The sequence below is a fragment of the Lytechinus variegatus genome, chromosome 15, assembly GCF_018143015.1.
Source record: "Lytechinus variegatus isolate NC3 chromosome 15, Lvar_3.0, whole genome shotgun sequence".
Taxonomy (NCBI): Eukaryota; Metazoa; Echinodermata; class Echinoidea; order Temnopleuroida; family Toxopneustidae; genus Lytechinus; species Lytechinus variegatus.
In genome coordinates, this window is record NC_054754.1 from 30,277,097 (window position 1) to 30,293,563 (window position 16,467).

The 16,467-nt window shown below is 36.1% G+C and overlaps 1 protein-coding gene across 1 annotated transcript in view; it reads right to left on the reverse strand.

Annotated features, from left to right (window-relative positions):
- LOC121428430 (collagen alpha-1(I) chain-like) overlaps positions 1-16,467 on the reverse strand; it is a 61,728-nt gene that overhangs the window by 11,808 nt on the left and 33,453 nt on the right. The window contains exons 17-34 of the mRNA XM_041625031.1: positions 15,823-15,921; positions 14,984-15,091; positions 14,370-14,423; positions 13,642-13,740; positions 11,632-11,682; positions 10,806-10,958; positions 10,564-10,617; positions 9,832-9,885; positions 9,174-9,371; positions 8,260-8,313; positions 7,376-7,483; positions 5,533-5,640; positions 5,017-5,124; positions 4,178-4,339; positions 3,642-3,695; positions 3,053-3,106; positions 1,653-1,763; positions 22-129 (exon numbers count right to left, since the gene is read on the reverse strand). Coding sequence (XP_041480965.1) covers positions 22-129; positions 1,653-1,763; positions 3,053-3,106; positions 3,642-3,695; positions 4,178-4,339; positions 5,017-5,124; positions 5,533-5,640; positions 7,376-7,483; positions 8,260-8,313; positions 9,174-9,371; positions 9,832-9,885; positions 10,564-10,617; positions 10,806-10,958; positions 11,632-11,682; positions 13,642-13,740; positions 14,370-14,423; positions 14,984-15,091; positions 15,823-15,921 — 1,737 coding nt within the window. The remainder of the gene's footprint in view (positions 1-21; positions 130-1,652; positions 1,764-3,052; positions 3,107-3,641; positions 3,696-4,177; positions 4,340-5,016; positions 5,125-5,532; positions 5,641-7,375; positions 7,484-8,259; positions 8,314-9,173; positions 9,372-9,831; positions 9,886-10,563; positions 10,618-10,805; positions 10,959-11,631; positions 11,683-13,641; positions 13,741-14,369; positions 14,424-14,983; positions 15,092-15,822; positions 15,922-16,467) is intronic.

The following is a 16,467-nucleotide window of genomic DNA, read 5'->3' on the forward strand; positions in this document are numbered from 1 at the left end:
ACTAGTATTATTATGCTTTACCTGGTCTCCCTTTTCTCCTTTTGCCCCATCCTCTCCGACCTCTCCTTTCTCCCCCTTGACACCTGGTGGTCCCTGAACTCCACGGCGACCTCGAAAGCCTCGCAGTCCCTGCCTCCAAGAAAAAAAATCAACATTTGCCTTTAACTATACAGGGTTATGATACAATTCAATCTGCTGAATAAGGACTGTACAGTACTTTCATTTTTCCTTAAACTGTATCTTACGTTCTTGCCAATTGGAATGCATTCAATTCAATTTATTTATTCCCATTCAAAGTGAGAATATATTTGTCTAAATATTGTGGAGGAGCCGTGGTGTAGTGGTTCTGACTCTCGCCTTGAAAACAGAGGGTCGTGTGTTTGAATCCCACCGCGGTCTCGCGTCCTTTGGCAAGGCGTTAATCCACACTTTGCCACTCTCGACCCAGGTGCTAAATGGGTACCCGGTAGGATGTGAAAGTCATTGTAGCTTGTCCAGTACAGTGTGCGCCTCACTGGCGACTGACGGGAATACTCCCCAGGGAGTGGAGGATGTGCACACATTGTGTGCGAGAATGCCTGATCGAATCCGATGACTGGGGTAATAATATATCTGTGAAGCGCTTAGACACGTCGTTCCGATGTATTAAGCGCTATATAAAAGCGGATTATTATTATTAATAACTGAGTTTAAAGAAAAAGTCCTGTCTGAAAAAGACAAGGACAATGAAAGGCACAGTATGAACTTATACATTCAGTAATAGGTATTACAATAATACTCAGTATAATGACAAATAGCACTTAACACATAAACAAGTCTCTATGAAACTCTCACTACAATAATGCAGCAGTTTATTTTTCTTATTTAATGACAAAGGTAGGAAATATACAATGAAAATCAACAAAAATTATGTGGAAGTAGACAGTTTAAAGCTTATGATAAATAATTATAGATGATGATTAAAGAATACAATCAATAGGGTTGATATATATAGGATTTCTGATATTATACAGATATTGCCTACCTAGAGTTTGAATATAACATTTCCTTTCCCCGACAGAGTTATATTTTTCCCAATGGATTATATTTTGCCTGAAGCACGCAGCGCTGAGGGAAAAATATAGCTTCGGAGGGGAGTTGAAATGTTATTTATTGAAACGATAGACCAGGCAATATCTGTTATATTAAGTAGTATATGTGGATTCACCATCAGAGATTGCATTCATCATTCTGGCTCAACTACGAAATTCTTGCTACAGCTCTGATCCATTTACGTCATAATAGATTTTTATTTTGAAAATACACTAAGCACGCAAACGACACGTTAACATTAGAGCGTAAATCAAATAAACTACCTTGTTACGCAACTTGTATGCAGCGAATGACATCACCTTAGTGAATATAATGCCGCAATTGACAATACAACGCAGTATCTTCCCTGAGGTGACATCAAAACCTAGAATATAACAAATGCAATCCTGGCAGCTATGGTCACGTGATGGCGTATTGACCTATCACTGATTCGAATCTGCATAACCTATGTAATATAATCAAATAACAAGTGGCAGTGCCTAAAGTCTCACTCTGCTATGCTAGCGAGACAAAAACAGAAACTCTTTTATTACTCCTTCAAACCTTCACATTATACTCACCAAAGGGCCTCTATTACCCATTCTTCCTGGGTATCCAAAAGGTCCAGGTTTGCCAGGTTTTCCTTTATTACCTTTGTCACCAGGCTCTCCAGGTCTACCCCTTTTACGACCCTGCAAATTAAGGTACACAATAGGCCTGTATGATCTTGCATATTACATCATCATCATCGTCATTACCATCAAAAGCATCATCAGCATTCTGGCTGTAACATCATCATCATCATCATCATCATCATCATCATCATCTTCATCATCATCATCATCATAGTCATCGTAATCATCATCATCATCACCATCATCATCATCACCATCATCATCACCATCATCATCACCATCATCATCATCACCATCATCATCAGCATCATCATCATCATCATCATCATCATCACCATCATCATCATCAATCACCATCACCATCATCATCATCATCACCATCATCATCATCATCATCATCATCACCATCATCACCATCATCATCATCATCACCATCATCATCATCATCACCATCGTCATCATCGTCATCATTGTCATCATCATCATCATCATTTCATCATCATGATCATCATCATCATCATCTTCATCATCAATCATCATCATCGTCATAGTCATCGTACTCATCATCATCATCATCAACATCATCATCATCAACATCATTATCATCATCATCATCATCATCATCATCATCATCATCATCACCATCATCAACATCATCATCACCATCATCAACATCGTCGTCATCATTGTCATCATCAACATCATCGTCATCATCATTGTCATCATCATCATCATAATTTCATCATCCTCCTTCTCACATAGTTAAAGCAGCATTATTGAGTTACAAGATAAAATACAAGTTTACGCGATATAATTGCATGACGAATGCAAATCATCTCACACAAATTTTAGAGTCTGCAACAATCTCCCTCATTTGATTAGATAACGTGCTATCAATGTATCACAATCCCTCAGATATATCTTTTCAACAAAATTATCTTAAACTAATTTTTATGCTCTAAACTGGTCTCTAAATTCCTGTAAAAACAATGAATTGTCAAAGAACATCAAATAGGTATCAACTTGTTGCTCTCTATGAGGGGTAATAATTGATAAGGGTTAAAAATCTTCATGACCCATTCCCTTGACCTTAATTGGAGTAACGGGGATTATGTAAAGTATTATGATTTTATCACAATACCTGAAAGCATTTCAGGGGAGATACATATCTTGTTTGAACCTATCAAAACCTTAATAATTAAAACAACACTGGTGTCAAGAGATACATCATCAATTTAATGAAATTTCAACATCACAACATTTCAATATTATTGTCTTATCGTGCAGCCCTAATATACACAATAAATATTCAAAGTTTACAAGATATTGATGGACATGTAACTTACTCTCAGTCCCAATGCACCAGGCCTGCCAGGACGACCTATATCACCATTCTCACCCTAGAAAGAAAGAAATTACATCAAATCTTTGATATGTACATTACATTTCAAAATTCCATATTTACTACTCTGGTCATTTAGGCCAAGAAGACAAATATCAGTATTACTAATCAATAATATAATAGAGATATTTTTTTTCCATCTTCAAGCTCTCTAAAACACAGTCTTGGCTTTATCACTGTGATATGCACTACATAAAAAAAGTTTATTTATATCATAACAACCAACTTTAAAAAGCCTGTGTGGCAGTGCATCAGAGCTAATACCTTCAAGAATTGTGGAAAGAATCATAACCTGGCAGTATGATCATTCGGCAATACTTGTATCAACATTAATTACTCTATGGCTAGGTGTAATGCACATGAACCTAGAGAAAACCTCTTAAAGACTACATAAAGATTTTACCATCTTTTACTTTAAAAATATCATTAATGGTTGATTCAGTTAACCCTATGAGTACTGAATATCTTAATTCCCAATGACTTTATACAGTATCCATCAGGTTCGAGGAGCTGAGAGGTTAATACACACTCACCTTGTACCCAGGAGTACCCTCAGGTCCAGGACCTCCATCAATACCAGGTTCTCCCTTCAAAATAAAAAGGAATATTTCATTTGTGAAAAATGATTACATTAATAAAGCATAACACATCATCTAATTTGACTATATGTATGTATATATATATATATATTCTTGTAAAACTTTAAAAACACTTCAACTAGCATATACATTTCAAACTTAATAATAATAACTTGCATGCTTAAATTGTCATTTTTCTTCTTTCGTGCTCCATAATCCTCCTACTTTTATTAAGTATATATTTACAGTTGGTGTAAGCCAGGGATTACATCAACATGAATAAAAACGAATAGCTTTAAACAAGAAAAGATAATAACTCAATAGCAGTTTGTAAATATTTACAAGAAATAGCATCCTTAATAAAAAACAATGAAAGAAGGTACCCAGGTAAGGAATATATGGGGGCACAATGATCAGTGTGAAAAGCACACAAAAATACCAATAGTCAGAGAGCACAGTGGTTTATAAGTCAGAATTAGAAATTGACTGACCGATTGGCCTTTGGATCCCTGTGGTCCATCTTCTCCTGGTTGACCTTCTGATCCTCCTATCCCCATGTCCCCTTTAGGTCCTCTAGGACCCGGTGGACCAGGATAACCAGGGACACCCTGAGGTCCTGGGTAGCCTTCATAGCCGTCTGGACCCTTCCTGCCCTTCAGAAATGGAAACATGGCATATGCATAGCAACATTGAAAGAAAAAATACAATTGTCAGCAAGGTTATAGTCACCAAGGCGGAACTGCGCTTTGAGAGAAGAGTGGTAAAATCTCTTTTCCAATTATCAGGGTTTTAATTTAATTTCATGAAGCAAATTGCTACAGAAAATCACTCACAGCACTTCATAACATGTTTTCTCCTATGACACCATTAGTTGTAATGATAAAAGTTACATCTGCAACTTACAAACATAGGGTATTTGCCATTACCATAATTTATTTTCTTAAATATTGATCTTTTCTGCATCAAATAGATATACAAAGAATGTAATTGGTGTTTTTTTTCAAATCTCTCAAATCTCAAAGTTTTTTCCTTTCATTGCATCAATGATACTTACCAATCAAAATATAGGCATTGTGATATTAAATACACCGCTTTGAGAAAAGAGTATAATTGTCATTTTATGAATCACCTAGAATGTCTTACATCAATACACTCAATGAAAATTAATTTGATTAGTAGGCATGCTAAAAGACGATTGAAGAATATCTGATTCATTTAATTATCTTACAAATAAAGAATGAATAAATGAGTGAAAGTTGCCATGAGAATGTCTTATGCAAGTTATTGAATTAGGTAATAAATGAAATAAACAAGGTAATAGATATTTCACCTTAGGTCCTGGTGGTCCCTCAGGCCCGTAGGGACCAGGGTATCCCAAGAAACCCTTCTTTCCAACAGCTCCAGGTGCCCCAACTTCTCCTTGTATACCCCTCTTGCCCTGTAAAACAATGAAAAATGGATAAAAATAAAACAATAATTTAAAAATGTTCATGTTATTGCATCCCAACATCTTATTATGTCACTAAAATTTACATCTTCATTCTGGTTTTTTAAATGTTCTGCTTGAAGAAAAAGTGATTATGAAGCTGTTCAAATTAAAATTATATGCAAATCAGCTAGCATGTGCTTAAGGAAACAGACAACAGTGTGAAAGTACTTATGCATATATTTTGCATTCTTTGGTATATAAATATCATGTATCACTGTGAAAATGTATTTGCAATCATTACAGATTTTTTGATAGGTCTACATCAAGCAATACAAGGGATTAAAAGGCAAACCTCTTTTGCAATATCTGAAGGTTTGACTTACATTGAAAACGTAACTTTAAGGAATCCATACTCACTCTTGGGCCTCTTTCTCCCATAGGACCAGGGGGTCCTATTGGTCCAAGGCTACCCTTCTCACCCTTTGGTCCTTCTGGTCCTGGTGGTCCCCTCAAGCCAAATCTACCCTGTTAAACATGAAAATCATATGTCAAATTATATATTTTACCCCTGGCCCTTTTATACTGACATATTATAGCCAGTGTTATCTGGTACTAAAATGACAACTCTTAACCCTTTGAACCCTGAATTATTTTTGGGCGGTCGTGACATACACCCTGAATTATGTGCACATAAATGACTTCTCGACCACATTCATACAATCCCCCATGATTCGAGACCCAACGGCACCTTCCCCCCGCTAGTACCCGGCCCGAGCCGGCTGAAGTTGTTTGGCTTCTCGTAGACCTAGTCTAAGATCAGAAATATCAAATTTAGTGTCTGTTTTGGGCTCAAAATCACTGTTTTCACCAAAGTGAGATATACCAATTGCTTCCCCATAGTAAGCACGTGACTCGCCACGTATTACCGCACCTACGACACGAGCAATCACAAAAAAGTGGCATATTTTGGCCATTTTTTAAGCTAAATCCTTCCGAAATCATTGCCGACATTGACTGAAATTATCGACTAAATATTCCTACACGTACTAGAAAGATGATGTCATTTTAGAAGATCACCTGACATTTAGAATCCATGCTTTTGAAATCACGTGGCTGTAGGCCAGAAGATTTGCGTGTTTTCTGGCAGGCCGGTATTCCGGCCTATCGGGTTCAAAGGGTTAAGAGTATGCCAGTGCTCCTTCTTTTAGACAAAAGATGATATCGCGTTATGGATGAGGGCATTTTAACTTAGCCTGAAGGATTTGCTATAACACTTGCTTTCCATAAAGTCCTGCCCAAATATATGGATGCCCATTCACTCTCATTGGGTTGAAATATATCTAGAGTATATGTAGCATCTAGCAGTCTACTTCTCTAAAGTGTATCATTTACACCTACATGAACAAACAGATTCAGAATGGTATAATTTAATACACACATGACATAAATCCTTTATGCCATTCAAGATAGTACTTCTGTGAAGGCATGAGAAAGCAGCTATTCAATATAAGGTACATCTCATGTCTGCCAGATTATGTGATTTCTAAAAAAATGAAGGAATAGTAATCACAGGGTAATAAGGTTTTAAACTTTATGTTGAAAAGCATTGGTAAATTATCAAATAATCTCACTGCTGGCACATACTACTTACGTCATATCTAGAAAACAGGCAATTCCATAAAATAATCAAAGCTTTTTGTACATTGAATATGTTCTTAATTCTTGCTACATTTCATGGACTGCTCAAGCTTTAATACTCTTAGAGCATTAGGACCTTTCATATGAACGGAAAAATACAGAGGTTGGACCCTACAATATATTACTGAATTACTAAGATAAAGTTGGTGAATGTCATTAGGGCCGTCTGCACCACCCCAAGTTTTCAAATTAGCACGCTATTTCTGATCAGGCAATTATTCCGATCTGAACAATCTCGAGATTATTTGTAATCGAGACGCAATTATCACGATAGTTTGTAGGATTAATCTCGAGATTGCAATCCCAAGTCAACTTGGGATTATTTGCAAAAGAGAGCACTATTTTACGAATCATCACGCTAATTCACAGGTGCAGACGCACTCTGGATCAGACCATATTGCATCGATGCCTCACTCGAGCAGGAATCGCTCTTCTTGCGATGGTGGAGATGGGGTTTCTTGAATCTCGAGATTAATCGTGAAGAGGGCCGATCGGGCTAAAATTTCGAGATTGAGCAAACTCTGGATGGTGCAGCACCGCTTAATATGGCATCTTGACTTACCCTACCACCAGCTCTTCCAACAAGGCCTAAGGTTCCATTCCCTCCTGAACCTCCAGGTATTCCCTTATCTCCAACAGGACCACGATTACCTCTACGTCCTCTTAAACCCTGCAATCAGAATAAAAGTGGAACCATTATGGATGGTGTTTTGATCATATGAAAAAACCCCAACATAACTGTAGGCCTAAACATTTAAATGTTTATTATCACAGAATCCTATGTTTATTGTATTTTCAAATGCAATTTTCCCTATTCATCAGAAGAATGAATAATTTTATATTTTATCTTATTTGTGATAACTTTGACAATGGTTTAACATACACATCCGGAAGATATTCTTGAAATTAAAATTCTAAGCAAATTTACGAAAATGATTTCATTCTTTTTCATTCATACCAATTTTTTTAGAAGATACATGCACAGAGCATCTTAAAAGATATTGAAAATCCTCACTTTGACTTAAGAAAATACTTGTAATGCACTCATTATAATATAATAATGATAATAATACTCCTACTACTACTACTACTACTACTACTACTACTACTACTACTACTACTACTACTACTACTACTTCTGCTACTACTGCTACTACTGCTACTACTGCTACTACTACTACTACTAGTACTACTACTACTACTACTACTACTACTACTACTACTACTAGTACTACTACTACTACTACTACTTCTACTACTACTACTACTACTACTACTACTACTACTACTACTACTACTACTACTACTACTACTACTTCTACTACTACTACTACTACTACTACTACTACTACTACTACTACTACTCTCAAGATCTTCAATACTACTACCCGGTCATCATATTGCTCTTTCCACTCCTGTCATATCATAATAATCACATTGACTTACCCTTGAACCCAGCTCACCAGCAGGTCCAGGAGGTCCTTCATCACCTTTTGGTCCCTGATAACAATGATCAACGTAATAATGCAATAAACAGTGATCAATTGATGTACATTTTTGAAGAAACACTTTGCCACTCTCCACCCAGGGAGCGAAATTGGTACTTGGCGGGATGTAAAAACCTACATTATGCCTAGCAGTTTATAAACTTTTGTTGGAATGCTCCCTGGGGAGTGGATGCAGTGATTACACTGAGTATGGGCAGGCCATGGTCATCCATTGACCAGGGTAATAATATATCTGAAGAGTGCTTAAAGATGTCACTCAGATGAATGTAGTAATATATAAAAGCAGATTATAATGATAATAATAATAATAATAGGCATTTATATAGCGCATCTATCTAGAAATATTCTATGCCGAGGTGCGTTATTATTATTTTTTCCCTGGCTTTAGCTCGAGCTGCCTTTCAGCGCTCATGCATTCAAGGAATTAATCATCATTAAGATGAATTACATGTTCAAACAGTAATTAAATGAAAATGTCTCCTGTATAACAGCTTGAAGTGTACAGGAACCAATACATATGGAAATGAGTCTAGACCTGCAAACCACTGGGAATAAGAAACCGTATTCAGTGATCCCAAACTTTATTTTAAAATACTGATCTCAAAATGACCTTTGACCTTAGCCTATTTAACTGAAATTACCAAATCCCCATACTTTCATATGTTTTATAAAATAGAAATGTATAGATAAGTTTTCTCCAAGAAATTACAAATTTTTTTTACACTTAACTGTATGTTATGAAGAAAAAACATAATGCCGTAATTTGGGTGCATAATAATTACGGCAATAACATAATGGTTGGTAGCTCTAACAAAAAATCAATGGAAGAGACAATGCAAATGGTGAACATACTGGTATACCACGTGATCCTGGGTCTCCTGGTGTTCCAACGTTTCCATCATCTCCCTTCTCTCCTGTGCTACCTCTATCCCCTTTGATACCCATTTCACCAGGTGGTCCAGGAAAGCCAATTTCTCCTGGTGGTCCACGGAGGCCAGGAGGTCCGGGTAGGCCTGCTTCACCTGGTTCACCTGTTTCTCCTTTAGGTCCCTACACAGATATAAAGCACATTATCATTACATCTGGTCAGGGCTAGAAGGAGATCAAATACATGTATGTGTGTGCAAAAGCTTTTGGCCAATTCCCTTCTTGTTCCTCATTGTGACTGTGAGTTTGGTAAGGATATCTTAGTTTTTAGTACAGGTTAATTTTCATTAAATATGGACTCTAAACTCCCCACAAGATCAGGGTAAATGATTTTCATTATAATCTGTTCTCATCCAAGAGAGTAATAGTAAATCAAACTGATAAATGCCTTGAATATAATAATAGAGAATTATATTTCAAATATAGCATGACTTCTACTGTGAAAACCAATAGATTAATACCAATATACCTTAAAACTGAACTATATTTACCAGTACTTTGAATAAACAGAAAATATATTTTGAGTGCTATTTTTCAATTTCTTTGCAACATAAAGCTTATCAAAAAATATATTTAGACTCACGGGTAGTCCAGTTTCTCCTCGTTCTCCAATCGGTCCAGGATCACCTTTCCTTCCCTGAAAGAATAGTCAGGCATACAATATGCATATTTCAAAATCTATTTAGATCAGCTATTGTCATTCTATATTCAAAGATAACTTGGTGGCAGCAGTGAGATACTGAGAAGTTGAGATCAACTAATGTAATTCTATATCTAAAGATAACACGGTGGCAGCGTTGCAATACATAAAGTTTAAATCAGCTAATGCCTTTCTATGTCTAAAAATAATATGGTGGCAGCAGTGGGATACATAGAAGTTTAGATCAGCTTATGCTTTTCTATAACTACAGATAACATGGTGGCAGCAGTGGGATAGGGAGATCATCTTATGCCATTCTATATCCAAAGATGTCATGGTGGCAGCAGTGGGATACATAGAAGTTTAGATTATCTATTGCCATTTTATCTATATATGAATATATTTTATCTGTATATGTAATGCACTGAAGTTGAGACCAGGTAGTGCTATACTACATGCAACAGGATTGCAACAGTGGATGCTTCAGGCTCTTTCTTTATCCTTAAGAACAATTTCAGATTGCTTTTCATGTATCCACAATATATATCATTGAAATAAAAGATTATCTTACTATTCCTAAACATAATCTTGACCATGATCAATGATTCATGATTAAACATATATCTCTTTTTCCCCAAAATAACTTGTGGCATAAGATGAATTATGAATGCTTACCGGTGGTCCGGGTGGTCCAGGGATTCCTGCAGCTCCAACAGCTGCATTAACTCCCTAGTAAAAAGGACAAAGAGGTCAAACAGCATAAGCTTTTGCTCAGACATTCCAACTGTCAATCAAGCACAAAAACTCTTTAAAGATTAAAAGAGAATTTCCCCCTCAAGTCATAATATCGTAAAAGTGATGAAGTATATACCACAGCAAAAGATTAAAGTAATAACATGAAGTAGAGCCAAATTTACCTGTACTCCAAATGATCCATTATTTCCAGGTTGCCCTGGTGTTCCAGGTAGACCTGGTAGTCCTCTTGGTCCTGTTGGTCCCCTTTCACCATCTTCACCTGCTGGCCCACGTAGTCCTGGCTCCCCAATCATTCCAATAGGTCCTGGAGGACCCTAAAAATAATCAAGTGAAATAAAAAAAACCCCATCTTTTTATACTTTGGTCTGAATCATAGTAGATATTGCAAGGCAATTCCATAAAATATTGAAGACCAGTACGTAATATTTAAACCTACATGTGAGACCTTCCTGCAATGAATTGTATCTGTGTTGTAGTTCATTAAAATAATGTTCATATATTAATACTACTACTAATAATAATAATAAAAATAATAATGATGGTAAATGATTTTTTACCTAATTGCTATGAAAGCATGAATGCTCGTAAGCAAGCAACCAGAGGATCGACGGCTTAAGATCCTCTTTGAGAACCTAGTAATGAGGATTAATGCCTTTCAAAAGGAGTCACACTAGGGCACCAAGTCGAAATCGAACAAGGGTCACCAAAATCCAAAACCCCTGCTCTACCAACTGAGCTATGACAACGATGAATGATGATGATTATAATAATAATAAAGAAGAATACTCTCAAAATATAATGTCGTGGGCAGTTTGTAAAGTGGAGAAAGAATGGTAGATAGTAAGGTATAGATGTAAAAAAAGTACATTATGGAATGGTTCCATTATAGAAAAACTTCTTTGGTATACTAGACTTCAATTATTGCACCAATATGTGTTCCTACGATTGCATTGTTTTATAGTAAATAATTCCATCACTTATACATACCGGTGGGCCAATTCCTGTTTGTCCAGGTTGTCCTGGGATTCCTAAGTATCCCTAAAACAAAAGCAAAAAAAAATATTTGACTAAGAAAATTTCAAAACAAACCTCTTATTCTGAATTAAAAAAAAAATTATGAATTGAGAATTCTAATGTAAATAAAAAGCAATCATTTGATATTCACTGAAAACGCAAAACACATTTTATCACCATATTGATGAATTCATTGTACTCTTATGTCTACAATGATTGACTGATTTGAAAATGAGATGATACTTCAGTAAGTGCGATATTCCAGGTATCTTACCATAAGTTCTTATCAACATAGCAAATCTTATTATGTAAATACATTACAATTTGTCATGAGTTCACTTGTACACATGGACAGTTCAGCCATTTATCAGTGACTCCACTTGATTCAATAGTAAACTATGTGTATGTAACCATTGTCACTATGTATATACATGTATATATATTGATAATAAGGTTTTATTCAAGTCCCACTCTGATCTTTCCTTTAAAAAAAGGAAGGCATTTCGTGAAACAAACAGTAATTTTCAATTACAATTTTGCTCTGAGTCAATCAGAAACAGGTTTTTCAGTAGCTTATAATGTCAAATGATAAGTGAAAGCCAATGACTTTTGTCATGAACTGCTCCCCATAAGAACCTAGTCTGCAGCCACAGACCCTCATCAGTCAGACTGCAGGTCCCAAGAAAGTGGCTTCTTTGATCCAAGTGATATTCATGACTTGAGTTGTTTTGCATATTTAATGAGCTTGATGCGGACCAAAACACCTCTTTTCATTCGGCAATTGCTGCTCTAATTGTGCATGGAATTTTATGAATTTGATACCATCGTAAAGAAGAAGAATCATTCTTTCAGGTCATGTGTTTGGATTTATTCAAAGATTTTGTAATATAGGTTAAAATTTTGATCTAAAATATGCTACAAAATAGATATTTTCACCTGACAAAACCTGCTATTTTCACACTTTATTTAGGTTTGAGCCCAAATGACTTTTATATCATGATAAAGCTATATATATATGCTTTGAAATGATATAGGTTTCAAAATAAGAATTGGTTTAATCGGGTCAAGATCACACTTTTCATTTGCCAAGTACATAAAGCAGTTTGAAAACAAGAATACTGCACTCTGATTGGTCAAAGAGACCACCCAGTGGCAAATTCCAACTGTTCCAGTGCCTGGGTTCGTGGGAAGGTCACACTTCCCATGTGGTTATCTCCTCAAATACCCTGCGCCTGTTGTTCTGTGAATCTTATCCAGCCAATCAGGACTCTGGATTTCATGCAAGTACAAAATTTCAGAAATCTCGTCTTGTACCTTGGTGGGAAAAGTGTGATCTTGACCCGATTAAAAGGTGCCGCATATCAAGAGTGGCATTGTGAGAAAGTACAGAAGTTCAGCTTTATGGTGATATAGATATCATTGAGGCTCAAAATAAAAAGTTTTGAACAATTTGCAAAAGAAAACAGAGGAAGAAAATTCAGTTCTGAGGCACACTTTCAGGCCAGAAATTTACTTATTTAACAAAATATTGCATACAAAATAAATGACCAATATGAAAGAGTAACTTTTACTCTATCTGATGGTTCAATAATATTTCATTTAACTTGAGGTTAAAACAGGTAAATTCTTAGAGAAAGAAAATCTCACGAATCACGAGATTTTGCAAGGAGGAGGATTCAGCCACGAGATGATTTGGATGAATCTGGCCTTTTTGCTCATTATCATAGGGACCTGCGGTCTGACTGTCATTGTAACTTTGATCAACAAGTGTGCCTCCACGCAAAGACTAGCACATACAAAACTTGCTGTTCCAATACCTGAGCGAGAGAGCCTTCAGTACACAAGGCATGAGTAGGCTGCACATTCAGACCCTTATTTCGAGTGAAGGGTTTGCCCAGCAGACTAATAAGAACCCTGTATGATTTATGGGAATGACAGAAACTGGTATATCATTATTGATACCAGTCTCTTACTGTGACTTACTGGTAATCCTGGTGGTCCTCTCATACCAGGTAACCCGGGGAATCCCCCATCACCATCTGGTCCAGGGTGACCTGTTTTACCAACATCTCCTCTATCACCCTAGCAACAGAGACAAGGAAAAGAGGTCAGGTGTTTTTCTCCATACACATATGGAGCTGACATAGAAGGCACAGTGGCATTGGCATGTGATCTGGGAAAGTTGAAACTGATGCAATTTCAAGGTTTGAGCCCTGGTAACATCTTTTGTATCGTGACATTAAATACATAAATAATATGTGATGAATACACATTTGTAAAAATCTCCAATACACACACAATGTAAACCATAACACCTTCAGAAATGTAGTAATAAGAAAAGTTATTATGAAGAAATAGCCAAAAGTGGCTAAGAAATATTAGCATCTAATACAAAGAAGTGACACCATACTGAATAATTTCAAACATATTACCTGAGATTCAAATTTAGTGAAACTGACATTAAAGGCAAATTTAGATTGAAGGAAATGTGAAGAGAAATTAGTAAGCTTTTTTGCACATAAAAAGGAAGATTACAAAGCTGAATATTCCCCCGAAAGAGCAAACGGAACTTCCCTCACATTAGAGATATGAAACAAAACGTGGAAAGGTTTTAGCTGGAGATTCAAATCAGCTTTACATATATTTGTTCATATAATTTAATAACTTAATCTTTAATATTTCCTTGAACAAATAATTGTTTGTACTGTTACCTTTTCCCCTACAGTCCCCTCTCTTCCACCATCTCCTTCTTCTCCTTGCATTCCCTGTAAAGTGAAACATTGGGATGAAAGGGGAATCCAACCAAAATAAAAACTTGTTTTTATAGAAGGAAATCCAAGACAAGTTGGCAGGTGAAAATTTGATCAATATCGCACAAACCATATGAAAGTTATGAATTTTTTAAAGTTGTAAATATTGGAAATCACTATACCCATGGAGACGTTAAACTGGCCGCATTTTGTGATGTCATAGTGATGTAAGGCATTGACTACTCTCCCATGTACTCCAATACATAAAATGGCTTAAATATAATTTTTCCAAAAAGTCTCATTTCAAATTACATTTTTCTTTCATGAGGACATAAAACAATATACTACCTGGGTTACATTTAGATTACTGCCACAGGGGAGTAGGTACCTTGGATAAAACCACAAATCCCTGATAATAAAGTACATGGCCTATGGGAAGATTGTCCTTGCCCCTTGTCATAATTTACTTACCCAGTTGCCAATTTGAAATCTACATAGTATTAGTGATCACAATTTTAAACCAATTTGTTTTCACCTATGCTTAACTAGGAGAAACACAGAATAGAAAGACTTACCGCATAACCTTTAGGTCCAGCTGGTCCAACAGGTCCTGGGAAACCTCGGTGGCCAGCTTCCCCTATACGACCTCTACTACCTGCGTTACCTTTGGACCCCTTCTCACCCTGTCAAAATAACATTGAAAAGTAACAAACATTTATGTAATTCATCAAAAGTAACAAATATTCAGATTAACATTTATTTTGTATAAGATAAAAATCAAATTACAATAATATATATAAACAACGTAATACATGAAATACCAGGATTGCTAAAAAAAAGTTAAAAACTTGTAAACAAGCAACCTTTGACAAAAAAGTAACATAAGTGATGATATATCAGATTGAGACTTTATTTAAGCATAGGAAAATGTCATGAAAATCAAGAAAATACTTTTTAAAAATGTTTAATTACACAATAGATCTTGGGTCATCTTGATGGTTGCAGATTGGCAAATAAGTTTTGTACAACTTTAAGAGAACTTCTCAGATACGATGAGGTATTATTGTACTATATAATCAAATATACTATGAATGACTTCTCCACAGCCAATTTTCCACAGTATGTCTCCTCAGAACAGATTGAGATTATCACATGGCATTGTTATTACAGTAAGAAATGAATGACTTCTCCACAGCCAATTTCCACAGTATGTCATATCAATACTGTCTAGTAAAAGTAATCTGCCTAGACTGCATAAGCATGTTGATGCAAACAGCTGATTCTTGTTTACTACCAACAATATCAGCCATGACAGTGGAGGATTCAGGTGACACAGGGAAAAATGTACATTTAAGTGGAGATGACTCCCCTTTTGGGGCTTGCCAATTTTATTTCCTACATGAAGTATACGTACCATGAGTCCGATCATGCCCCTGACACCAGGTGATCCTCTGTTTCCTTCTTCTCCTTTCTCTCCTTTGGATCCTGTATCTCCTGGTTGGCCCATCCTACCCTGAGGAGTAGACAGCCCTCATTATAAAAGTTGGAGTAAAGTTACAAAGTGGCAAAGCAATAATATCACAAAGGCCAATAGTCTAAGGTCACACGACCACTAGACAATAGTCTCAGGCAATGATTTCTCTTTACGAATTGTATGTGACTCAGGCCACGGCAAAACGGACAAAGTGTGACTGTGACGCAAGGCCACCCGAATCAAGGGCTAGGAGTCAATGTAATGTATTTAGAATCCACAGGTTATTGGATGAAAATTTCATCCATAGACTTCATACTTATGACTCTGATTAGGGCCACAGCCAGTTTTTTGGTCATGGAGGGACATTTCTGCTATTAGTTAAATATAATTTCAAATTTGAATTCTTGTGCCTCCATATTTCAAAGAGTTTATCTACAGACACTTCTTTCAATAAGTATTGTAATTTGTATCTCTGCGTTTACTGGGTTGCAAGTACAGAAGAAATGTATCCTTCTGCTCTTAAGAAGTGTGTATGGACCCAATGAACTGGTTAATCTATTAATCATTAATATACAATTAACAGGA